At 44.4% G+C, this 24,928-nt stretch overlaps 2 protein-coding genes across 5 annotated transcripts; one reads left to right on the top strand and one right to left on the bottom strand.

Annotated features, from left to right (window-relative positions):
- Positions 1 to 444: 444 nt before the first annotated feature.
- prkcsh (protein kinase C substrate 80K-H) lies at positions 445 to 9,994 on the top strand. Its single transcript, XM_061845059.1, has 18 exons — positions 445 to 551; positions 694 to 806; positions 1,211 to 1,327; positions 1,400 to 1,495; positions 1,584 to 1,641; positions 1,839 to 1,956; positions 2,124 to 2,253; positions 2,340 to 2,424; positions 2,565 to 2,643; positions 3,700 to 3,783; positions 3,870 to 4,046; positions 4,136 to 4,223; positions 5,432 to 5,501; positions 7,053 to 7,142; positions 7,210 to 7,284; positions 7,355 to 7,454; positions 7,557 to 7,714; positions 8,718 to 9,994. The coding sequence occupies exons 2-17, from the start codon at positions 710 to 712 to the stop codon at positions 7,698 to 7,700; spliced, it is 1,608 nt and encodes a 535-aa protein (XP_061701043.1). The 5' UTR covers positions 445 to 551; positions 694 to 709; the 3' UTR covers positions 7,701 to 7,714; positions 8,718 to 9,994.
- A 447-nt stretch (positions 9,995 to 10,441) lies between these two features.
- Positions 10,442 to 24,402, bottom strand: elavl3 (ELAV like neuron-specific RNA binding protein 3). Of its 4 annotated transcripts, none has more exons than XM_061847194.1 (8): positions 24,082 to 24,402; positions 18,663 to 18,879; positions 18,483 to 18,586; positions 16,650 to 16,803; positions 16,303 to 16,528; positions 15,223 to 15,261; positions 14,719 to 14,721; positions 10,442 to 14,556 (listed from the first exon to the last, which is right to left on the bottom strand). In XM_061847194.1, the coding sequence occupies exons 1-8, from the start codon at positions 24,088 to 24,090 to the stop codon at positions 14,229 to 14,231; spliced, it is 1,080 nt and encodes a 359-aa protein (XP_061703178.1). In that variant the 5' UTR covers positions 24,091 to 24,402; the 3' UTR covers positions 10,442 to 14,228. The 4 variants fall into 4 exon arrangements, with proteins under 4 accessions (XP_061703178.1, XP_061703179.1, XP_061703180.1 ...); XM_061847195.1 differs by lacking the exon at positions 14,719 to 14,721 and adding an exon at positions 15,685 to 15,738 and having other exon boundaries at positions 10,442 to 14,577; positions 16,303 to 16,531; XM_061847196.1 differs by lacking the exon at positions 14,719 to 14,721 and having other exon boundaries at positions 10,442 to 14,577; positions 16,303 to 16,531.
- Between the last annotated feature and the right edge of the window lie 526 nt (positions 24,403 to 24,928).

Consider the following 24,928-nt stretch of genomic DNA (forward strand, 5'->3'; position numbering starts at 1 on the left):
TGAACGCTGTGGAGAGGTTTCCAGTCACGCCATCTTGTGTGTCATTAAGGTCAGAGAACACAGGTGATAGGTCAGGCGTGAAGTTTTTTTTCCATCGTTAATTTATCCGATTGGTCGAAGGGTGGTGGTTACGTCATTTGAAACCTATCCTTTATGTAAATATCATACAGTATATAGAAGAACGCAAAAGGATTATAATATGAATAATGGTTGTACAATCATCAAACATTAAAAAAAAAACTAGAGCAAATTCTAATTTGACCGTTTCAAACAACGATGCTAAAAATTGGGCAGCAGCTTAAATGACAGCGCTCTTAGCCAATCGGTATGTACCATATGTAACCTCCGAATCAATGAAACGGCAAACTGATTGCAACGTGTTTGACCAATCAGTATTAACCTTGGAAATCCCAACCAATCATAAGCTCGCAAAAGGCAGTTGGGTGGGACTCTGCGCATGTGCATTGCGTCACTCCGGAACTGCAGCGCGAGGTCAGGCTAAGAGTAGCCGTTAGCTTGTTCATCAAGCGGAAGACAATTCAACGTGACGGGTAAATTTTACATTTTAAATACGTGACGTGTTTCCTTTGTTTAGACTCATTCGCTTAAAGCCACACGAGTCTCGCCGTTTATTTGATTTAAAATATCGAGAGTTTTAGCGTTTTTTTAATGGTCCCGTTGTGTGTTGGACAGAGAGCAAAGCGGCGTTATGGCGACGGGCTGCCTTAGCTTCATCCCTCTGCTGGTCCTGAGTGCGGCAGTCTCGGCCGTGGAAGTTCAGCGCCCCCGTGGTGTCCCACTGTCAAGTGAGATGGGATTTTTGTACGGCGGTCTCTTGACTTGCGAGTTTTAATGCTTGTGCTTAAATCGTTCGTATCTCAAATGAACATTCCTCATTGAAATGTATGGAAATTGCATTATTCTGTTGCAGTTCCCTACAAAACGCCAGGACATTTTTGTAACGAAAAGAAAAAGAAAGTACTGATGAAAACTATTTTAATGGTTAGTTAAAGTTTCAGAGAAAAGTTGACAACAAAAATGCTCATGTTTTTCTATGATATCAAACTTTTAAGTTAGGGAAATTGCACCGTTGTGTGTCCCAGGAGTGATAGGAAACTGGTACTCATAAGTCAAGATACTGCATGCTAAAAGACTTTTAGTCTGTCAACATGACTAATTGGAAATTGGTATCTTGCATTATCCCCCCCAGAAAAACACTTTTACGTGGAGGGGAAACCGTTCACTTGCTTGGATGGCTCCCGCACGATCCCCTTTGACAGGGTCAACGACGACTACTGTGACTGTCAGGATGGTTCGGACGAGCCAGGTTTGTCTATTCGCCAGCCACCGTACTTTCCAAATCGCTTTTGACGCGTGACGCCCGTTTGTCCGCTTGCAGGAACTCCGGCTTGCCCCAACGGCAGCTTCCATTGCACTAACGCGGGTCATAGACCGGTCTTTATCCCGTCGTCCCGCATCAATGACGGCGTCTGCGGTAAGGCCTCTAATTTCATTATTATTTTTTTTTTAATCTACATTGATGACGTCAGGATTTATATTTAATGCAAATGTGCAATTTACAGACTGCTGTGATGCAACTGATGAATACAACAGCGGTGCGAGCTGCCCAAACACTTGCAGGTAACACGTGGCAAAGTGGGGTGGCGGGGAAATTAACATGAGGATTCATCAAATGACTTGAATAATTCTATTACAAAAAGAATTGAAAGAAAATCCCTGCCTCGTACCTTCACAGTGATAGTTTTTCACTCCTGTTAGGGCCAGAACCGAGCGTTGAATGCCGAGCCACAATTTAAAAATTGCTTCTTCAATCGTAGGGATTTGGGGCGCAAAGAGAAAGAGAGTCTGCAAAAGCTGGCCGAGATTGCAAAGGAGGGCTTCCTTCTCAAACAGCAACTCATTCAGGAGGCCAAGAGGGGTCTGGAGGAAAAGAAGGTGTGGATGAAGATTAAAATTCAAGGAGCATATTCTGAAAATTAGATTTTTATTAATTTTTTTAATAGCTGGATTACGAATCTCCTGCGACAAAACCCACAGCTAATGTATTTCTCATTTCATTAAAACATGGTTGTTTGATCAAATGCACTTATTTTCCCCGCCAGGCCAAAGTATTAGAACTCGAGGCCAGTAAGAAACAGCTGGAGGAGAAGGTGGAGTCTCTGAGAACCGTGAAGGAAACGGCAGAGGAGCCCGAGAAAGAAGCTAAAGAGCGCCATCTCAAGGCTTGGGAAGGTAAATAGACCCGTCCCAACGGTGCAACTTCGCAACTCACGCGGAGGTCATCAATCACGCATTGAATGTAATAATTGTTTGTGCAGAGGAAAAGGCCGCCGTACGCGCCGAGAAGGACAAGGCTCGCATGGCTGAAGCGTTTCTCGAACTGGATGATGACGGCGATGGTTTGTGCGTATCACAAGCAATAATACGTTTATGTTCAGTGCATTCGTTTTGACTCATGCAGCTGGCTCCTATGTGTGTATGAATTTGTTTTGTGAGATTACTCTGAGCTGGGTTGATCCACTAACGCAATGTGTTGATTTCAGTGTCACCGTGCCTGAACTTCAGGCCCACAGTGAGCTTGATACAGACTCAGATGGTACTTTCACTGAAGCAGAGGCTCAGGTACAGACACTTGTGTTCAACTGATTTCGTCTTATTATTTTTTTAAATTACAGACCTCATGCATGACATGAGAAACATTGGCAAGTGTGTACTTACTGTTATTTTGTTGGCTAGTGTCCTCAAGATTACAAACAGAGTACACCACACACGTTATGATACCAAGATTGACCTTTGAGACTGCTAGTTAATACAAAGAAGAAAGAGAGTACCGTAATTTCCGAACTATAAACCACGACTTTTCTCACATGGCCATGTTAGTGCGCATGTTAGTGTGGCGCTACTGCTAGCGTTAGCGTTAGCATTAGCGGCGCTAGCGTTAATGTTAGCATTAGCAGCGCTAGCTTTAGGGGCGCTAGTGTTAGCACTGCGGCGCAAACATTCATATCTCTATGTACCGCTTTTCTTTGTAAATATCTCATATTTCAATGTGCGGTTCAATGTGGGCACTTGTGGCTTCTACACAGCTGCGGCGTGTGTATGTACCAAATGGTATTTCCTTTACAAATGTACTAAGTGAGGCTTACAACCAGGTACGCTCTCGAGGCTGGGAATTGCGGTAGTCGTAGTAGTGGTAGGAATAGAAATATGTAGAAGAATGTTGGCCAAATTGGCAGCGTACCCGTTACATCTGTTCCAGTTTCTTTATTTTCTTTTTATTTTTATTGTGGTGAATGACTTGCGAGACATGTAATGTAAGTTTCTTTCGGCTTGTCCCATTAGGGGTCGCCACAGTGTGACATCTCAGATGAACGCTCATATTTGTTTGGCACAGTTTTTACGCCGGATGCTCTTCCTGGGGGGAGTCGAGGCCCCAGTGAGATACGAACTCAACGACCCCTGGTTTACGTTACAAATTCAACAAAACAAGTTTGCTCTTCAATTTGTGTCTGGCTTCAAACTGCTCAAATTAACTGACACTGACAAGCAATTTAATGATGCAACGTGTTAAATGCGTTGAGTAATTTAACTCAAAGAAAGCCTTTGTTGAAAGCCCCGAGATAGCAGTAATTACGCGCTGACAGTTAACGTCACGTTTGTGTTTGAATTTGCACACAGGCCCTTTTGGGGGGCGTGGACCAAGCGGACGCGGCAGCGTTTGAGGCCGTCTGGAAGGACGTCAAAGATAAATACATCTCCGAGGTAAGACGTCGGTAGGCTCTCCCCGATGGCGCGTTCCGTCCATACGGGGCTCAAGTCCGGTAACGTGGGTCCTCTGTCGGCATCAGGCCCAAGCGCCGGCGGAGACGCCGCCCGAGGAGACGAGGGAACCTCTTTTCGACAATGACTCTGAACATTACTCTGAGGGGGAAATCCCAGAGGAAGATGATGATGATGATGACGATCAGGAGGAGGAGGACGAAGAGGAGGAAGATGATGACGATCCAGATGAAGCAGACTACATTGTACGCTTTTGGAGCTGCTGCAATGTGTGAGAAAAAGTTCCTGTGACTCAACAATCTGTGTGCGTTGTGTTTTTGCGCTCATCACACAGAGACCTCCCGCGATCCAAGAAAAGAAGGATGACGAGGACGAGGGAACCATGCCGCCCTACAATGAAGAAACGCAGAACCTCATTGATGGTATGTGCCGCCGTGACTCAGCTATGACAAATCACTCTCGAAATATGTTTTCCCGGTTGATCGTAGCGTTGCGTGACTCATGCCAAAGTCGTGCCTTAAAAGTTCAAACCATTATTATGTGACACTTCTACAAATCTCATGAGATTAGCTAACATACCTAGCGTTCAAAGTGCTTTGTTTTTCCAAATAACTTTTTTTTTTTTTTTTGTGATGCCACCCAAAAAAACATTTCCACAGATAACTGTGGAACCAGAAATGTCCCCCCAAAAAAAAACAAATTTTGTCATGTAGATCACAGGTGTCAAACTAGAGGGCCAGGGGCCAGATCTGGCCCGCCACATGATTTTATGTGGCCCGCGAAGGCAAATCATCGGTGTCAAAATTCAAGATTCTTGTGAAAATATGTCCCGACATTTGAAATTGTCATATATCGTAAATGATAATGTTGAGATATTATCAGAATTTTTGATTCCAATCATGCTTGTTTTTTCTGATTCCAAAAGTAGTTCATAAATTTCATGTGTGAGTATGATGAGGCAATTTAGGGTTTCTTTGGATTTCACCATAACAGCCCTCTGAGGGAAATGGTCACTACAATGTGGCCCGCGACAAAAATGAGTTTGACACCCCTTATGTAGATCCTGATGAAAATCCAATTATTATAAATTACTATTACATTATGTGTCCGGCATGTCTTTATTATATATATATATTTTTTTAATTTTCATTTTTTTTTCATGTTGTGTAACAGTGATGTGGCACGGTAGGTTAGGAGTAGTCAGCACGTCCGCCACACAGTTCTGAGGTCCAGATTGTGAATCTTTGTTCCCCCAACCTGGTTTCCTCTGACATTCAGGTGTCAGTGTGACTACTACTCACAAAACGTTTTGGGGACTTTGGCTTGCAATTTCTGATTGAACTTCTTTGCAATGGCACTAGACACAAGAAAGTTAACGTGAAATCATTTGAAGAAGTACCGCAAAGCATTAAAATGCCAGCGGAGACTGGCCGGCATGCCACGGCTGCCAGAGAGGTCTGCACGTCTGAAGTACGCTGGTGCTCGAAAGCTACTTGAAATGCCCCAATACTCGTCGCAGCTCAGGTTTGATCTCATTAAACCGCGTAGGCGTAGCTAATGTTGCGGACATGTGTGCATTATATTCCTCGTAAAGGCCTCGTAATTGAATCCTGCGTGTTTGCTTTGCTAGCTGCCCAGAAGGCGAGGGAGCAGTTTGATGAGGCTGAGCGAGCTCTCCGGGAACTGGATGATCAGATGAAGTAAGTACGCTACTCGGAATGCCGCTGACTTCGCTTTCCAGTCATACAAGCACCAGGCGACTACGACGCAGAAGGAAACAGTAATACATTAATTAGTAATAATAGAATTGCATTATGTTAAACGCCCTACATTTGATATTTCATAAACAGATGGGGGGGGATTTTGTTATAGTCCTATGAAACCAAGGAATATTTTAGCCATAATTCCAAAAGGGATGCCCCCTCCCAAAAACAAAAAACAAAACCCACTCCATATGCAGTCACTCACATTTGACGAGCAGCCTTGCAAATCTGCACGGTCAAGCAAGTATTTGTTACGAGTAGAAAAAATTGATATTGAAAGACATCGCTTATTTTGCGTAGTCTTGACATTAATTTATGTGCTTATTTCATAAACGTTGTTCACAAAGCAAGCCTGCTCCTAAACAATCAGTATTCACCCGGAAACAGGAAATGCAAGATAACCGTTCTGAGCATGTTCGGAAGTTAGGCCAAAAGCGCGTGTTCAGAGCTGCTTCACGTACCGCGAGCGCATTTACGTCGAAAGTCATCAGCATCATGAGCCTTGTCAAAGAAAATTCAGTTACACTGAAAACATTTCTGGGATATAATACAGGTAATGTTTCAGTATCTAAATATAATAAGTATGAGATTGTGATTTACTTTGTTTCTAACGTTAGACTAGACTGTCCATATATCTAAATGCCAACAGTCATTTTCCTCGTGGAGTTGAAAGCTTTTCCGCTCTACATGATTTAGGAAGATATAAATCATCTACTGGTAGCTTTTATCAATGAATTGACAATAGATAGCGCCGTAAATTAGGCTAGATTATAACAATACATCACGATTGCCGACAGGAATGTTTATTACAATAAATCACTAGCTTGTTGCCACTAACACCGATTATGTTGAACTAAACTTTCAGCATTTTCAAAACATTGCGAGTATAGACCGTTTGTGTTCATTCCTTGACAGGCCAGTGCATTTAATTTTTCCTTCGATAAAGTTTGTCAGATCAAGAATTTTTATTGATGAAAAATTTTAAATTCTGTTTTATGTCATGTTCTACCAATATCAGTTGAAATTGGAAATAATCATTTCTGCGTTTGAAACTTTTGTTTTCTATTTTAGTGATACGTTTATTTCATTTTTTATTTACAGTCATGTTATTTTAAGGTCTTGAGATTCCATCCCTAATCACACCCGCAACTTTTATCTGCTAGCACGACTGACCACACCCGTAAATTTTTCAAATGTGAGTGACTTCATATGTACCCTGAAACTTGAGTGGTGGGCTCGCATTGTACACGTTGATGGCATCGACATGGCATTGATGGGTAAATATTTGATCTGTGTATTTACGCTGAACTGGCATTTGCAGATCTCCAATCGTTATCCATTGTTTATTCACATTTGAAAAAGGCCTGACGCATCTGATTCAATGATTTATTATGCCGTCCCTGCCTATCCCAAATGTTGGATTTAATAACGGTGTAAATTGAGCCCGATTCAGCCTCACAAATGCTGACAATGTGGATTTCTGTGCAGGAACCTGGAAAAGGAAACCACCTCAGACTTTGGGTCCAATGCTGAGTTTGCCTACCTCTACAGCCAGTGCTACGACCTCACTACTAGCGAGTATGTGCCAATGTGGTGTTGTTTTACGACGGGTTATTTGGCGCTAATAACGTTCTTTGTTTCTCAGGTACATCTACAGGCTCTGCCCGTTCAATCGAGTATCCCAGAAACCAAAGCACGGCGGCTCGGAGACCAGCTTAGGGTAACGCAAAATGTCCTTCGTTGAACACTTGGCTCGCGTCTTGGCATCTTAGGAATGATTTCATGCTCAGGACATGGGGTCATTGGGACGGTCCCGAGGGGAACGTCTACGGCGTGATGAAGTACGAGAATGGAATGGGATGCTGGCAAGGCCCCAACAGATCTACCACGGTGTGTCTTTGTCGGTGCTCTCAAAAAAAAAAAAAAAAAAGGAAAAAAACACAACAACAACAACAAAGCATGCGATCTACAACGTTTGGATTTGTCTTGCAGGTGAAGCTAAAATGTGGGAAAGAGACTGTGGTGACGTCCACGACGGAACCCAGTCGCTGCGAGTACTTGATGGAGTTCACCACTCCCGCCCTGTGCCCGGACCCCAGCACTCTGGACCCCATGCATCAGCATACTGAACTTTAAACCCCCTCCAACTTGTGAGTTATTCTCAAATATAGAAGTCGTTCCACATGATAATGCATGCCACTGCATTGTTTGGCTTTGCACGTTTTACTGCTAAACTATGTAAAAAATCTGCTCTGTAAACTCGATTCTTCACCACAAAGCTCATGAAATAAAATATGATGTCGCAGTGGACGTGGTTACGCAACAGTATCGCGCGTCTCGGCATTTGATGGCGAGGTAATGGGTCGGTATGCCGTTATCGCTCACTCGCTCGCTTGCTCTCTCTCTCTATGAAGAACGGGCAGGACCGCATCAGAGGCAAGGTAATGGCATCTTCCTAAGACTTCATTACGTTAATAGAGGCACAAAAGTACATGAAATGTGACAGTTTAACGACGCGGTGTCGGATAGAAGCATTTGGCAGCGCTGAAATGCTGCACTGCAGTTTCTGAAGCCTCGGTGGTTGCCCATGCTAACTACAGTGTAATAAAAGTGCATGCGTACTCGTTTCATTTTTGTTTTTAACACCATAGCAGCATGTGTAGCGCTCTCGCAAGAATTTAGCAGGAGAATGTGCGAAAGTTGATTAGATTAGAGCCCTTGCTTTTGCCTGGAGTTTGGCTACATGCGAACCGTTTTCTCCTATTTTCCATTTCGTGGAAAATGTGTCATACAAAAGCATGCTCGCTTTTTTAATTATCTGTTTGCACTTAATCTACTATATTCTGTGAGAATCTTGTCGGTTTCATTGTCATTCATTGATCCAGAATGTTTGTTCTTCATGTGTGGCTGCTTAAATGTTTTTTTTTTCTTTGCTGATGTTGTTGCTGTTGTCCTTGTTTGTCAAAATCTCCCATAATAATAATAATAATGTGCTGTAAATGCTGGCCTTAAAATAGCACACAAAATGGCCACATTGCTGGTTAGTGCTTAGTCCTCGGAAGTTCAACCCGAGAGGGGGTTTGACGCCCAAATAAAGGACTTTTCACGCGACAACAAGGAGTGCCGAAGTGAACGTGTTTGTCCCTCTTGCAGGTTTTTCACCAGGGACCTCGTAGCCACGGCAACAGGAAATCAGAAGGAGCCACCGCATTATTTCATGATGTTAAATAATAATAAACAAAAACAAAACAGTGCTTCTACCTGTGTTTGTTGTCTTTGTAAGAAAAAAAAAAATCAACATTACCTGTGTAAAAATGTATTAGAGTTGTGGTTCAATTCTTTCTCATAAGTCTTGTAATATTGTCCATCTCTCTGGGGGGGGGGGGGAAATGAAGTGATCGAGGTTCAACTTGATACGTCATGGAGACTTTTGTTCATAATTAAATAACATCTTGTCATAATTCAGGAAGCGACTGTGTAATGTCTTTGTTCAAATGACAAAATTGGAATCACTCATTTTTAAGTTAAACAATTTCAATACTTGTGAACAGTATATACTTGAAATTAAAGTGCATAAATTGAACCCATCCCATATACCTGGTGATATTTTTTTAAGTAATTTATCTGCAACCTGTAATATTTTAGTGTAATAGTTTGTTTTACATGAATATACTGTAGCGTCTTGTCATAATTGAAAAAAGAAATGACAGTATGTTTGTCCAGACAACAAAATGGGGCCCACTCATATTTGTAACTTTTATTTTTTTTCTGGCATTTAAAGTACAAATAATTAAACAATTCCATGAAAAAGTCTTCAAGCGTCTTCAGCTGAAATTCCAGTAGTAAATATTCTAAACTAAACTGAAAGGTTTTACTTGTATTTTTTTTTTTGTTTTGTTTGTTTCTCATTGCTCGTTTGGTCATGTCTGGAAGTATGTATGAGTGTTTGTATTCCACTACTTTTTGATCGTTTTCACAATTTTTTTTTTGTTCTACCGTTCCAGGAAAAATGTAAGAAAAAACATCACTAATAATAATATACTGCGTCCCCCTCTAAATAAATAAATAGACACAAAATACAGTTGGTTGAGAAACAGAAGAACCACTCGCCGCCCCCCTTCCCGCTTTCAAACAAGACCTTCATGCTGTTTGTCGTTCGTCTAAAACTATCCAAGCTCTTGACTCGCTTCCCTGCTCATCTTTTGGCCCAAAACAAAAACATTCTGCTTGCACAAATTGACGTAGCAGCTTTTACCAAATCCTCCCTAATGTCCGCATTTTCAAGAAGCGTGAACAGGAAAGCATCTTGTGAGGGACAGCCCCGCCCCCATCTTCTGGATCAATGCCCAAAGTGAAATGAGAGTGTTTTGGGGGGGTCCCATGTCTCAGGGGGCTGGCTGAGCGGTTGGGGGGGGGGGGGATAAAAACAAGACTGTGATTAGGTTAAATAATTAAGAAGATTTTTCATTGAACAAGACAAACAGAACACAGGCAGTAAAGGCATAACATCTAGCACACAGCATGTATGTTTATACACTTCAATTAGTTAAATATAGCAGTGCATTCTTTGACTATGGAGAACGTTTTCCAAATCAAAACTTCTAGAGTTTTTTTTTTTCTAGTTGTCCCCCTGTTTTTTATTTTTTTGTTTTTTTTTTTTCTCCCCAAGAAACCAAATGGTGTAACCACGATTTTGGCAACAAACTTAAAAAAATCTTTTAACCTTGCAAAGAGAATGAAATAAACCATAAATATACACAAAACATACTTTATACGAGGCAATAATAATAATAATAATAATAAATAGTTTTTAAGTTAACAATAAGTTAAAACTACAAGCTTAAAGTCGCCCAAATAATACAAGTTTGTTGGCGCTATTTTGAGTTTTTTTCTCTTTAAATTATTTTTATGTTGCAACAAAAGCTACCACAGACTTTTACAAACACAATCGAACACAGTTTGATTTGAACCAAAAGAATCTAACTAAGTCTAAAATCGGCATATCACTTTAAAAAAAAAAACTGCAACTAATCGGAGAATGGAGGAAAAAAAAAAAAGAACAAACCGTCCCCAATCAATGTAACCAAACATAATCTTGACCCATATGCGTGTTCTCTATGGCAACATCAACAACACAAATACACTCATTTAACAAGTGAGTCCTGATATGCATTTGAAATCAATAAATTACAAGAGGAAAAAGAAAATAAAAAAAAAAAAGATAATCCGTCGACATGGGCTAAAAAAATGATGATCTATTAGACAGTATTCCTTTCAAGGTCACTGAGGATTGCTCGATTCGGTCGGTGCGTTTGAGCTTGCATGGTCAGAGCACAAATTAGGGGGGCTGAGGAGGTCGTTATGTAAATTTACAGATCAGAGCTCTCGTTTTGAGTTCTTCCTTAACGAGCCGGCTCATCCGAGCGCCGTCGGCCGTCTGATCTCGTTTTGCTTGTTTTGTTCCCGTCGCTATTCCGCAAACCTTTTTTCAGTGTGACGTTTAGTTTCTTTTTTAAAAAATATATATCATTTGTTCTCAGTCAATATAAAAACAAAGCACATTGCACTTACTGTTCCATAGGAAAGTTTGTTTGGTTTTTTTTTTTGTCTTTTTTTTTTTTTCTTTAAACATGATTATTGTTGTCGCTGGAGCGGCGCGCGTGTGTGTGCGTGTGGTACTGTTTCCTGTTCCTCGGCTCTCTTCTGTACATTATGAGTGAGGGGGGGGGGTCTTTGAGTAGAGTGCGTATGAAAGGTCATTCCGGGCTTTTTAAAATTTTTTTTTTTTTTGGGTGGACTGTAATAGATTGGACGTCTCCAGTCTCGGCCTCCCTAACATCGAAAAAAATTAATTCGGTATTCGGGCGCTGATGCCCCACTTAAGATAGTCGAGTGAAGCAACAGCAGTGAGGTCGACGAATGCTAGATTAAGTATTTGAAGCGGTGCTGTGATTTTTGGTGGTGAAATGTCGGGGAGGTATACTGTATCCGATGCTTCCCTTGATCGCGAGGTGATATGATTATGATTCATGGCTTGTCTCTGATATGCTTTTTTCCTTTTTGGCAGTCGGCGTCTGGGTGAAATGTGTTCACGTGGGATTTTTGCTCACTGCTGTGATGTTTCAACGTAACGGAGCTCGGTCGGTTTTAGGATTCACAAATGAACGTTCAAAAGTAGGGAGTCAAGTTGCGGAGGGGGTCTTAAAGACACCTGAAATAACAGATTTGTACGGCAATTAATGGGGGGAGGGGGTGGTACATTAAAGTTTCACTGACTTGCAAAGCAAACTCTTTGGCAAAAAAAAAAAACAAAAAACAAATCTAAGGACTCGTGCTCAGTGTTTACCACAAGGCCGCATATTGTCATTTTGAATCTAGTGTCCTCATTTTTTTTCTTTTTGTTTTTGCATTGCAAGCAGCTAATTCTGTATGTCAGATGAGCAATGAGATGGTCTCACCGTAACCCCTTCTCTCTTTTTTTTTTTTTTTTTTTGTATTTTCCATCCGGGATTTACAAGTTAAAGAGCCAAACACGAAGCAACACTGTACACGAATTCAGCACGAGTGTCGGAGCACTCCGAAGTAGAGATGCGCGCGTCGTACCACGAACGGTTGAGCGTGACCTCTTTTTTTTTTTTTTTATGTCAGATTCTGTTCAGTTTTTTCCTAACTGTCAAGTTTGTCTCCAAAAGGTTAGTCACGGTCGAGCAGTTTTCAGTTGGTGTGTGCGATACAGTGTTCCTTTGCCCCCTTCCCGAGATCCCCACCCGTACACCGCATGCTCTCCCCGCCCCTCGCGCTTGCAAACATCAGAGGGTTGAAAATAAAGACATGCGATGTCCCAATTTTTTTTTCTTTTTCCCAAGCTTAAGAATCTGTAAAAATTCAGCACAAGGTCTTGTTCCTTTGTATGTATAAAAATAGATTTATCTCTAATGTAATCCTTTCAAAGAGATCGTCCTCTTTGGCTAACACAGCGTCATTTAGAAAAGCAAAAAGCAAACATGTCTTGAATATAGTTGACCCTATTTAATCTATGATCATGTGCAGATATCGAAAGACATTATCCCCTCCCCGTGGTAGAGCTCTCGTCTACCGCGTGACAGACACATCAGGTAAGACGGGGTGGGCTTTGATGTTTCATCTAGGGTGCCGTAAACAAATTCCACGGCACCGGGCTAGAGATATTTTGAGAAGCAGTGAGATGAAATTCCATCCTCTGTTTTAGACACGAGCCCAAATCCGACACTTAATTTGCCGGCTTGACGTTGCTCGGTTTTCTTTTGCCGGGGCGGGAGTTCAGCGGCTTCTGGAACGCGCCGAGCGGTTTCGATAGGAGGTTTGGAAATAAAAGCGAGAAGCATCGGTCAAAGCTTCAGGAATGACTCATCTTTTACGTCGAGGGATAGTCCTAACAACGCTTGCGGTCAATGTTTGGTCCTTTTATTTGGAGAGCTTCGGTTCTCAGTTACTGTTTTAACACAGCGGACTAAACTTTAATATTCTGTCAGGGGATGAGATGACATATCACGGTTTTCAATCTTTCAAGGTTTTGCAAGTGTGTGGTACATCTGCACCCCTGCCGTGCGATTGATCAATCCCAATCTATATATTTTTTCCCCGTTATAACTTTGCTGTTACTTCATTAGCCTGGTCACACGGGCTGTCTCGGGTTTGGTAACGTGCCAGCAACAACCAGATATGTCAGAACTATCGTTTAGGTTCTGTTTTTGTTTTGTTTTGTTTTTTTTTTTTTTGCTTGCCAGAAGCGTCTCATGGCAATTTATGCACTGATGCAGTTAAAGCGATGACTTGGTTTTTAATTCCAGTTCCCGGATTCACAAGCTCACTTAAAAGGCGTCGGGTCGGCGCAAACAAGCTCACGCAGGGGAAGAGAAACTGCCTTTACACTCGGCACCCGCCTAAAGCAGGTCAGGAAACAGTAGTCAACGTTTTTAGAAAATGCTTACATATTCGGCTATTATTACCACCTTATATATTGAATATATAGTTATATTTTTGATAGACGTATATAAGAGAACACTGTCTTAATTTCATTTTCTTTGATCTTAAAAAAGTCACTGATTCAAAATGCCCAAGTGTAAAAAAAGTGACTCCATCCTCTCCAGCTCGATACTGGCAGATGTGATGGGTTCAAAGTTTTGGGTAAAATTGCACATATTCGTTAAAATTTTGATCGCTATTCTTTTTCTTTTCTTTTTTTTTTTTTCCGCCATCATTTGCCTGAATTCAATCAAAGCATTCCGAACACATTCTTTGTCACATTCGTTAGACTGTCTCCTAAATAGATAGCTCTTAACCCCTAACCCAACAAACCAGCTACGGTACCCCTTGTAATTCAATCCAGGCAAAGGCAGGGAAGGTCTAGCATGTTGTGGAAGGAGAACGGAAAAACTCCCACTAGTGTGTTTGTTTGAAACTCTGACCTGTGGATGCTTGCCTGTGGATAGGTTTGGTCATGTGTGTCGGCATGTGTTTGCAGGTGTCTGTGTGTGTTTTGCGACGATATATTGTGGATTTGTGTGCGAAAGCGTCAAAGAGAGACTCAGTCCAGGCCCATATATAAAGTGATGGCACAGGGGGTTTCAGGTTAACCCCCCCCCCCCTGTGCAGGTCAAAGGTGTGGCGCCAGCGGCCCATCTCTCAGGCCTTGTGTTGCTTGCTGGTCTTGAAGGAAACCTGCAGCACGCGGTCGCCCAGGCGGTAGCCGTTGAGGCTCGCGATGGCCATTGCCGCCTCGTCGTAGTTGGTCATGGTGACAAAACCGAAGCCCTTACATTTGTTGGTGGTAAAGTCACGGATGACCTTGACGTTGGTGACGGCGCCGAATGGTCCGAAGAGCTGCCACAGGACGCTCTCGTCCGCCTCGGGCGACAAGTTGTACACGAAGATGCACCAGCCGGCTCCGGTGGGACCTGTGAGGTTGACGCCGGCGAGGCTGGTCATGCTGTCGATGGTGATTGGTGAGAATCTGGGGAAGAGAGTGGGAGAACTACCATGGGTGTCATTCTGAAGTTCCACACAGCATTCGCTGCTCTACACTATCTCTGGTGTCCGCGTGTCTAACTTTGTGCGTGGAGAAGGAGTCACGGAACCCCCATCCCCATGTTATCCAGTAGTGGCTCCAAACTACCTGCTTTTGTAACAAAATGACAAATATGTGTGCCCTGAGACAAAGACACCCACGCAGTGTGCTTTTTGTTTCTGCTGTAAGAATCGAACACATGAATCACAATGTTCAACTGAAACCACAGTGTTGATTGATTGAAACACAGAAACCTAGAGAGGGATGAAAAGCAAATTAAGAGTCAAATCATACAAAAACTGGAGCAAACAGACGCAAAAAACGCAATCTGGAATGTCCATGCTGGTGAAAAAAAGGGGACATTAAATCAACTGAAAGGACAATGTTAGTTTGTAAATAAAGACGTAAATTATTTCCATCGATTCAAATAAAACCAAATGAAAAGAAAGGTTAAACAAAGCCATGCCAGAATACCCTGCTGCGATGGGGCTACTTGATTGCCGTTACAGGCTGTTGTCTAATTCCCAAGTCAGCAGATGGTATTCCGGGCACTTTGTTTGAGTTGTCATTTTTAGCATGGATGCTTTTGAAAATACACCTTTTGGCATTTACCTCTTGACTCCGTAGCTGGCGTTTAGTAAATTGTCGAGTCTGCAACGCAAGAGGGAGAGTGAAGGGATGGAGAAGTTAGTTAGGAGATCTACAAGGCAGGGCTGGCCTTTCAGTCTACATGCACGGAGCTCGCTGCATGCCAGCCGGCCTCCAGAGGGCATCCTTCATTGCCATGTCTCGCCAAACCGCTCTACCATATTTACTGGCCTCTGACAATTTTGTCCCATTCCCCAAATGGATTCCACCGCAGGGATTTAAAGCATACCTTGTATCCTTGTTTCTTTAACAATCCAATAATTACAAAAATCATTGTAGTGTTGTTAGGACAGCAAGCCAATCGTAGAGCACTTCTTTGACTCCCCTTTAAATCTCATACTAAATATGAAGAAATATTCCGCAGTGAAAGCAATCAGCATGTGATTCTGAAAGTTGTGCTTTTATGGTAAAAATCTTGCCTCTTACATGGGCTGTGAGCTGTTATTTGGATCTGGTCCCTTTCCGAGAGAAGGGATCACGCTGCAGTTTAAAAAAAAAAAAAAAAAAAAAATCAGAGAAAAAGTTTTAAGGATATGCACACTTGAATTTTTCAACCACACGATTCCCTAAATGTAAGGAGAATTGTGGTGAGGACACAGTCAGGACTCCAGATGTGTTTGGCCTGTGCTACTTTCTAGTACCTGGACACTGCCAAAGAATGAATAGTAGCGTGGTCGAGGGTTGGTAATGATCTAATACTTGTAGAGACTGTTGAGTCATTAATGGTATTCCATTTCAGAGCACAACTATGACATTTTGACACAGCTCACATTGTTCTAAAATAATGAGCTTGAGTTTGCTTAAGCGTACTCTACCAATTTAGCATAGCCAGACTCGTAGAGTCGCCGACGGCTTCATTAAAGCTGTTCACAGACCCACCGCTTCTTTCAGGGACAACCCTGTAATATATATTGATTTATAGTTAAATTCCCTTTTGAACATTGCCATACAGGCAAATGGCGCCTGACTTGGCCTGAAAACATCTTGTTCCGTGTTGGTTAGTGCTGGTCTCGTGAGTGACGTGAGGGTGTTCAGGTTCAGTACCTGAAACGCTGCGTCTGGTGGTGCAAGGGCCCCGTGTAGCGTCGGGCGGCGGTCTGATACAGCTGAGTCAGCAAGGCCTGGCCCGTCTTCTGGCTGGGGTTGTTGGCAAACTTGACAGTGATGGGCTCGGCAGCGCCCAGAGGCTTCTGTCCGTTCAGGCCCTTGATGGCCTCCTCTGCTTCGTTTCGTTTGTCAAACCGGATGAAGCCCACTCCCCGTGATATGCCTGCTCCGAATAAGAAAACACGCCAACGTCACTACCTTGGCGTCCAGGATCGGAGCCCGTGGAACAACTGTGACAAAAGCTAGGTAGAGTTCCGTGGCGCTAATGTGAAATAAGGCTATACCTGTAACTTGGTCCACTAGAATGCGAGATGTGATGATACGACCGTATTGGGAGAAAAGCTGTTCCATGTCCTTCTGGCTCATGGTCTTGGGTAGTCCACTGACGTAGAGGTTTGCGTCACGGATCGAAGCCGAGCTCGGCCGGGCATACGATACCTAGAAGAAAAAAAACAGTTATCAAGAAATTAGGCAATCTGAGTCAGAAGTACTAAAGTAGTGTGCTTCCCTTTGTCTCTTTATGAGCTCAAGAGGCAATGACGTTCTGTGACGATCACAGGAAATGTGATCATCCGCTACCTCTTGACCAAACTAAGCCCGTGAGTCGATGGCTTAAATACTCCAAAAGAGAACAACAATAAGCCTTAAGTGTTGCAATCCTATCTTATTTCACTGGTGCATCTGTCGTTCTATCGCTAACACTTTCCATCCCTTCTGTTTGGTCCGCTCTCAGAACGTTCCAGAGAAACATCTGATTGTAAGGAAAAACAAAACAAAACAATATGTTCTTGTGTGCAAAAGCGCGACTGAGAGATAGCCCAGCTCAGCACGTCGTCGTGCTTGTCGTGAGTCCCGCGTTCGAGACAGAGTGCGTGTTGTCAGAGATAGGCTGAGCTGCCTACCCCCCGGCCCTGCCTCTTCTCCTTTGTCTCCATCCTCCGGGGAGAACAAGCCCACTGGCAAACGGGCTAAAATGCATCGCGAGCCTCGCCGGATCCTTGACAACCTTTCGACGCGCCGCTCGCGCTGGCGCTCGTTCCGCTTCAAAAACCCTCCCCACCCGTATGATTAGCTGTGATGTCCGCAAGGGTTCTGAATCGTGTTTCGAATCAGACGGCTCGAGCGATATCTTTGGAAATGAATACAGGTGTTCGCCGAGCACTATCTATTGTGCGCTATGTGTAAGCAGGAGGGTTGTGCCGCTCGGTGATTAGGGTGTTCTGGACAAGCCGGGTGGGGGAGCCGCGACATTAGGGGAGCAGAGGCTGCCCTATAATTAACCCTCTCCCTGCCTCTCCCACAATACAGATGGTGCCTGAGGCCCATATGGCCTCTAATCCTGTCAGCTCTTATACCCCCTACCACTCTACTGCTGCCCCCATATTACAAGGACTTGCCCCCCCCTCCATTTCTATTCAAGTCTCATGCAAAATCTCAGCAAGGAACTGGGAGAAACTAGAGTTCAAAGAACCATTACATTACCAAGGGACTCAAACTGTAAATAATTTGGTGGCTATTGACGTACTGGCTAGTTTCGTCGGCATAGAAAGACACGAAACACATGGACTTGTTTTGGTTGCCCTATGTTTTACTTTTTCCTCGCCTCGTTGGCAGGCAGCTGTCAGACGATCACCTGCTCTGCTCAGCGGGAGATTTGATTTCTTATACTGCTGCACTTTGTCCCAATCATTTTTGAACTCAACTCGGAGGGGGCGGCCGACAGGATGGTGGCAATTAACATCGCGCTCCCTCCTCCCCCCCCTCATTCGATTTGCCCCCCCCCCCCCCCAAAAAAAAATAAGACCCCTAATTAGCCCCTATTGGAGGCAGATGGGGGTAACCTGGCCTGACCCCTCGTGCGCCGCAGCAAGGCTTCCTAATTACATTTCCATCACAATAACCTCGGCGTGCTTTCTGACCTCCGCTGGCTCCCTTTTCATCCCTTCCACCCTTCTTTGTTCTCGTCTCCGCTACCTTCTGCCTCCTTCCGCCCCCTCCGCTCCCCGCTACGTCTTTCGTCACCTCCCTTAAGCCCCTTGACGTAAATCTGCGCTTCCTCCCTTTTTGTCTAATGAGGATTTTTCTTTTTTTTCTTTTCGAACCAACGCTTCACTCACCTTGATTGTTTTAGTCTGTAGTTTGAGACCATTCAGTGTGTTAATGGCCTTGTCGGCGTCGTTTGGATCCACGTAGTTGACGAAGCCGTACCCCAAACTCTGACCTGAGGAACGGTTTTCGTTTTACCGATTGCAGACGTCAGAACGAATCCCGGGAGTGAAGCGAGAGCGACTGGCTACCTGTTATCTTGTCCCTGACCAGTTTACAGGACTCAATCTCCCCGATGCTACCGAACAAGCTCTTGAACTCCTCCTGCGTCATGTTCTGGGGCAGGTAGTTGACAATCAAGTTGGTTTTGCTGTCGTCCGTGGCGCCGTTGGTGCTGATGACTGGGCCGTTGGGCAGGCTGGTTCCGCTCGGACCGTTGGACACCTGGGTTTCCATGGTGCTGATTATCTGCTGAGAGAGACGGTGGCGTCAGATTGGCTGACATTTTGCGCGGTGTACAAATGCTGATGGTAACCATACAGATAAGAACGTGCGCACACACACACAAAGAGGCTTCCCTCTTTGTCCTTGTCACAGGGAAAGGTCAGGAATCAGCATTGCTAAAATGGAGATGGATGCTCAGGCTGATTTAATATACAGCCCCCCCTTCCCTCCCTCCTCTTCCTGCTCCCTGCCTCTGGTCCTGCAGATGTCACAGTCCTTTTTTTCCATTCTCAATCCCCCCGCTCACTTTTAGGGTCAAACAGCATTACATCATGACAAAGGGGACGGACGGCGGCGATAGCGGCGCGGGGGAAACGACACCTGGGGCGGCTCGCAGGCGAGCTTTTGAGCCTTTATAGCCCGCGCCTCGTTCGATGGAGAATATCAATATTTTGCAGGTGGAGTAAGAGTGCACGAGCCGGTACTTTTGTTTGTGTGTCTGCGCGTTGCCCCCGCACCACATTGTGTCGCTTAATTTGTTCCACGGGGGATTCTCAAATAACAGCTGTGTGGTCAGAAACGAAACTTCCTGCTCCACTTTCCCCTCATATCCCCCCCCCCCCCTTCTCTCACTTGTCTTAGTCTTGTTATTTCCCAGTGCCAAAAAAAAACACAAACGCAACACTGTCACATTTCCTGTGGCGCACACGTTTTGTATATAAATATAAAAGGAAAAAAAGACAATCCTCCAAGTCTCTTGGCGCGGTGCGACCTGAAATTGCAACCTGAAAACATCATCCCAAATTCTACCTGGAATATCGTCATCGTGTATTAAAATGAGCTCATGTTAACATTATTTAAGATGACTGTTGCCCTTCCTGGCATGGACGGTCCCTCACGTCACATCCCCATCTTTATTCGATTTCTTTAGGGATCGTTCCATTTTCAAAGATTCTATGTATTCTTATATATATATATATATGAATCCTACGTGTGGTGATCCTCAGCTGGAGAGTTTTCTGGACCCGCCTTCCATTGTGTCTAAGCACATACATCAAGTGTGTGGCATGTTCTCACATCTCCTCCAGCATCTATGAATAGCTTGGTCTAACCTGCCTCTTCCCCTCATCGCTGCAAACCTGCAGTCTTCCTCCCAGCCTCACCTCCCCTTCAGGTTGCCCGGGCAACCGCCCCTCAAAGACTGCATTGTGTCTAATGGCTACCTCTCGTGGCTTTTTTTTTCTTACTCCAAGCTTTGCGTCCGCTTCTATTACAGTAAGTCCACGCCCAGTAAGACTTTTTTTTTTTTTTTTTTTTTTTTCCTCCTCTGGGTATACCGACGTTACACTGCAAGCGCAGACACGCGAGTCAAAAAGAAGATGAAAGTGGAACGGGTACACGCGGGCACGGTTTTGCCGTCCTAAAAATAAAAATACTTAACAGCAATCTGTCACGTCGAGACGGTGATGAGAACTGCGCTCGTATTTGTTGCAATTCAAACCCCCCCCACCAAATTTTTGCATTATGTGATGTGACGCGGCCTACTAACAGGAATATGAGCAACTGCGTGTGTCCCAAATACGACAAAAGCATTTGAAGCGGGGTGGGGACGGAACATATTCGGGCAGCGAAAAACAGTAAAATTTTTCATTCATTTCACATAAGTGTGAGGCGCTGCCCTCGGAGATTAGCAAGTTGCAGCCGGCAATGCGGATTAAGATTTCTATCTAGAGGATGCTTTACTCCTTTAATAAGCCTTTTGGGGGATTATTTCATCTGTGAAGAATCAGAAATCAGACGGTGGTGAGTTTGCTTTGCATCAACACCCTCGTGTCGGGCTTATAATTACATGAATAATCACAAATAAGAATATAAATGTTCCCTTTAGTGCTACTGGCATAACTGACATCCATCATAAAATATTCCCTGTTTGCTAACTAATAAAAGAAAAGGTTTTAAAATGATCACTTATAAATCATCTCTGAAGATTTTCAATGAATTCAATTTGTTATGCTAGTGCCGTGCTGCCCCACCACTGCCGCCGCCGCACTCCCCCTCCAGTCCCCCGGACCCCGCCCCCCTGCCCCCCTCCTTCTTCTATTTTGGGGTTCAGTGAGATCTCCCTTAATATTTAATCTACTGCATCAGCATCGCCTACACATGCTCCCAGACTCGCACGCAAACACGAGGCCAGCCTCCTCTCGCACACCCAGCCAGACACGCACGCAAACACAAGAGTCCTCCTCCTCCTGCCTCGCTCGCTGCCAAGCTCACACGCGGCCTACACTCAGAGATCACCCCAAAAAGAAGAAAAAAAAAACAACAACACACACATTAATAATAATAACAACCCCCCCCCCCAAAAAAAAGTGAGGTGCTGCATGACTACACCTAAAAGCAGACTTGTTTTTTTTCTTCTCCGCCTCTCTCCTTTCCTTTGAGTCGCATGTAAACAGGCCTGCCAATTCACTTCTGCTCTAAATGCAGCGCAGCACTGCAGGCTATGTGATGTACACTGGAAGTCATCACACGTTAGGCGCACTGTGAGAATCACTAGAAACTAAATGAAAGTGAGATGTGAAGCGAAGGGAAACGCGCGTAGCGACCATCAGGAATAATCTCGGTTTTGGGGATTTCTTTTTTTTTTTTCTCAACACTTGTCCAAATCAAAAGTGACACAAAATCCAAAACGTAGACTGCACTTGCTTGAAATTTTTTAATATGGCATTTTCATGGCTTTGTATTTGTTGGTGTTTTATCAAAAATAAATAAAAGATAACCAAATAGTGTACTAGAAGTGACAAATCTATTGAAAACACCATTTATTTGCATTTACGCTCATATCATTTCTTTAAAAGAAGCAACATAAAAAATAAGACACCTTTAAATTGCTTCAAAGTGCAAGGCTGACCTTGAAAAGGGTGCATGTGACACCTGCAAATAATAACAAGCCACTTCCTTGTTCTATAAATGCACTTCTATCCAACATACCTCTTTTGTCAACTCAAACGCATGCTAGGCCGAAGTGTAAATGAGCCGTCTAAATAACACAGATTACGGGATTATCCCAAACAAAGGGCATTAGGCACACTCTCCGCACTTTAAGGGATTATCATGGCAGCTGTGGAACGAAAAAAAAAAAGAAAGTCACAACTCATGTCAGACGCCGTCGATCTTTTTAATGCTTCAAAAAAAAAAAAATGGTGAAACAGAATTTAAAAATACTGCACAAGATAGCAGCCGAGTGCTGCTTTCACAAAACGGCAGCTCACTGAAATACTATCAGCCTGAGCGCTATCCAGCGTGCTGAAAAAAAGGGAGTGGCCATTTTACATCTTCATCTCCTGCACTGTCCTTTCATTAAATATGAAAAAGTACATTTCTCATTTGTCCGTCTTTCCAATATAACCTTCACCCAACCCCCCACCCCCACCCAACCCTACACCCTCGGCTCCACGTGCCCACATCCCTCCCTGCGAGCTCTGCAGGCATTCACCCAGCGAGCAGCAGTCTTTTTGCTGAATAAACGTATTGACAGGCCCAAACAAAAGAGCCACCCGTTCCTCCTCTTCTCCCTCTTGCACAGGCCGCGGCAGCGCTATGAATATTAATGCCAACAGTGGCGCTTTGTGCGTGTGCGCGGCGGCCAGGCGGGGGGCTGCGGGACAATGACTCTTACAGTCAAGTCGTCAATAAAATCCAAATCAAAACCGCGTAGATATTTTGACGGATCCGTTTTATTCTTGTTAAAAAGTAAAGGTGGCGCGAGACGTGCAAGCGGGAAAATGTAAACCTTTCCCCTCCCTCGTGGCTTTTGTCTGATAATTTTACAATAACAGTCAGCAGCAGCTCACCTCTTGCATAACGTTAATTACGTTTCATGTCCATTGCCTCCTCGCTCGGGAAAATAACTAAAAACAGCAAAATTAGAATTAACCGGGGCTCGTAAATCATCACGTCGTATCAATATATTTTTGAAAGGCAATAGCCGATGAAAACGGGTTTAGTGCCACGGTGGCCTCGGCTCGTCCTTGTCCTTGAATTGTGTAAGAGCCTCGGGAAGGTTGTCTGACTCAACGCTTTTTTAGTCGCTTTGGCACTGCGGTAGCGGCATTGGAGGAGGGCTGCGGCCCGTACGTGTGCGTGCATTGGGGGTGGGGGGAGAAGGAGGGAGGGAGGGGCCTGGGGGTATAGTAGGGTAAAGGGTGGGAGGTGGGAGGGGTGACATATACTCTATCTGTGTGTGTGTGTGTGTGTGTGTGATAGGTAATAAGATAAAAGAAATTGGAATAATTGTTACGAAATGCTCCGATTGTAATTACATGTCCTGCTGTTAAAAAAAACGTTTTACTGGAAATTGTATTATTTAACGCTATAATTTAACATAATTAAAAAATATATACATGTTCTAGCAATTGAATCATTGAATGGAGAATTCATTGAATTGAAGTCTGGTGTGGACCTTGCAACGTGGACATACTGGGCTCCAAGGCCCGGGTGTCCAGCGTGAGACACGCCCAAAAAAAAACGGACCACAGGCCACGGCAGCAAGCCAATGCCTTGTATTTTTTGTAGAAATAAAATGGAGACCGCTTAACTCTCATCGCTCACTCGCGTGTTAGCGTCGTAAATTTGGCGTCATTGCTTTTGAGAAAGGCAAAGGCACAGGATGCGTAACGTCTCTCCTCCCCCCAACACGAACTGACTCGACCTTTTTTTTTTTCTTTCGCCTCTGCTTCTTTTCTTTTCCTCTCTTCCCTCGCCGAATGGAGCAGCCTCCGAGGTGTATCGCGTTTTGTCTCCGGCATCCTTGTGATGCTCGCGCCAGGCCAAGGAAACCAACTTTACGCCCCGTCCTCTTCCCTCTACTCCCCCCACAAACGCATTTCTCCCTTGTGCAGAATTCTATATCGCCATTAATCGAGGCGATATGGAGAGAGTGGAATTTATAATCGAGATTAAAAAAAAAAGACGACTACAGAGCCCTTGTCGTAATATGCTAAAAACGTAGGCAGAAACGACAGCACGAGCCTTTCCTACCTACGTCGCCGCGTTCCCCGAATCGCCTAAAAGCTGTGTTTACACTAACGGCGGCGAGATGGCCGCATCACATGTGTACGCACTAACACAAAGAGGCTGGAGAAACACAACATGCATTCCCAGCATCCCCCCCCCCCCCCCCGCAGCCGACATAGAGGAAACCAGAGAGGCAGAAGGCATACGTACAGTAACCATTCTTGATGCGCAACGGCAAGGAAATCTAGGTCCCTCTTTACTGCGGAAGCTCGGCGGCGGTCGTTCGGTGCTCTGCTCGCGCGGCCCCCTTCCGGAGTTCCAAAAATGAAAAGGGGAAAAAAAAAAAAGATAAAAAAAAAATACAAACTGGGGCCTGACGGGCGTGGGGGGGAGGTGTCTCTGCTTATGGAGGTTGTATGGGGTCCTCGATAGGATGAAAAGAAGAAGGAGAAGGGGGTTTTCTCTGCAGGATGACGGCGGTGGAAGAGAGGTGCGTTCTCTCCGATGGTGGAGGGCGGTAATAAAAATATTGTAGAGCGGAGAAGCAGTGATCCTCGGCAGGGTGTGTCCAAGGATGGGAGGAGGAGGAGGAGATGGAGGAGGAGGAGGAGGAGGAGGAGGAGGAGGGGGGCTTCTGCTTTGGAGTGTTTTTTTTTTCCCTTTTTTTTTTTTATCGTGTGCGTTCGATTCCCTGCTCGCCTCGCAGTCTCCTTCTGCGCCTCTGCTGCAATGTTCTTCTTTTATGTGCGTTCCTGGCTGCCGGAGCCGGCCGCCGATTGGCTAATTGCGCAGGGAGGGTACTACACGGCGGCCATTGCGATGCGCTCCTCGCCCATTATCCCCTTCAGGAGAGAGATCACCGAAAGCCCCCAACCACCACCACCCACCGTCGCCCCACTCCAGCCCCCCCATTCTCGCTCGCTTCCCTCTCTGCCCTTCCATCACTCCACTGCCTGCTTCTCAATGCACTTCCTTTCTTCCTGCCCCCCACCCCCAACCTCTTCACACACACACATAGAACTGAGTGAATAGGACTCCACCTGCACTGGCGGAACAG

The sequence above is a fragment of the Syngnathoides biaculeatus genome, chromosome 16 (genome assembly GCF_019802595.1).
Source record: "Syngnathoides biaculeatus isolate LvHL_M chromosome 16, ASM1980259v1, whole genome shotgun sequence".
Taxonomy (NCBI): Eukaryota; Metazoa; Chordata; class Actinopteri; order Syngnathiformes; family Syngnathidae; genus Syngnathoides; species Syngnathoides biaculeatus.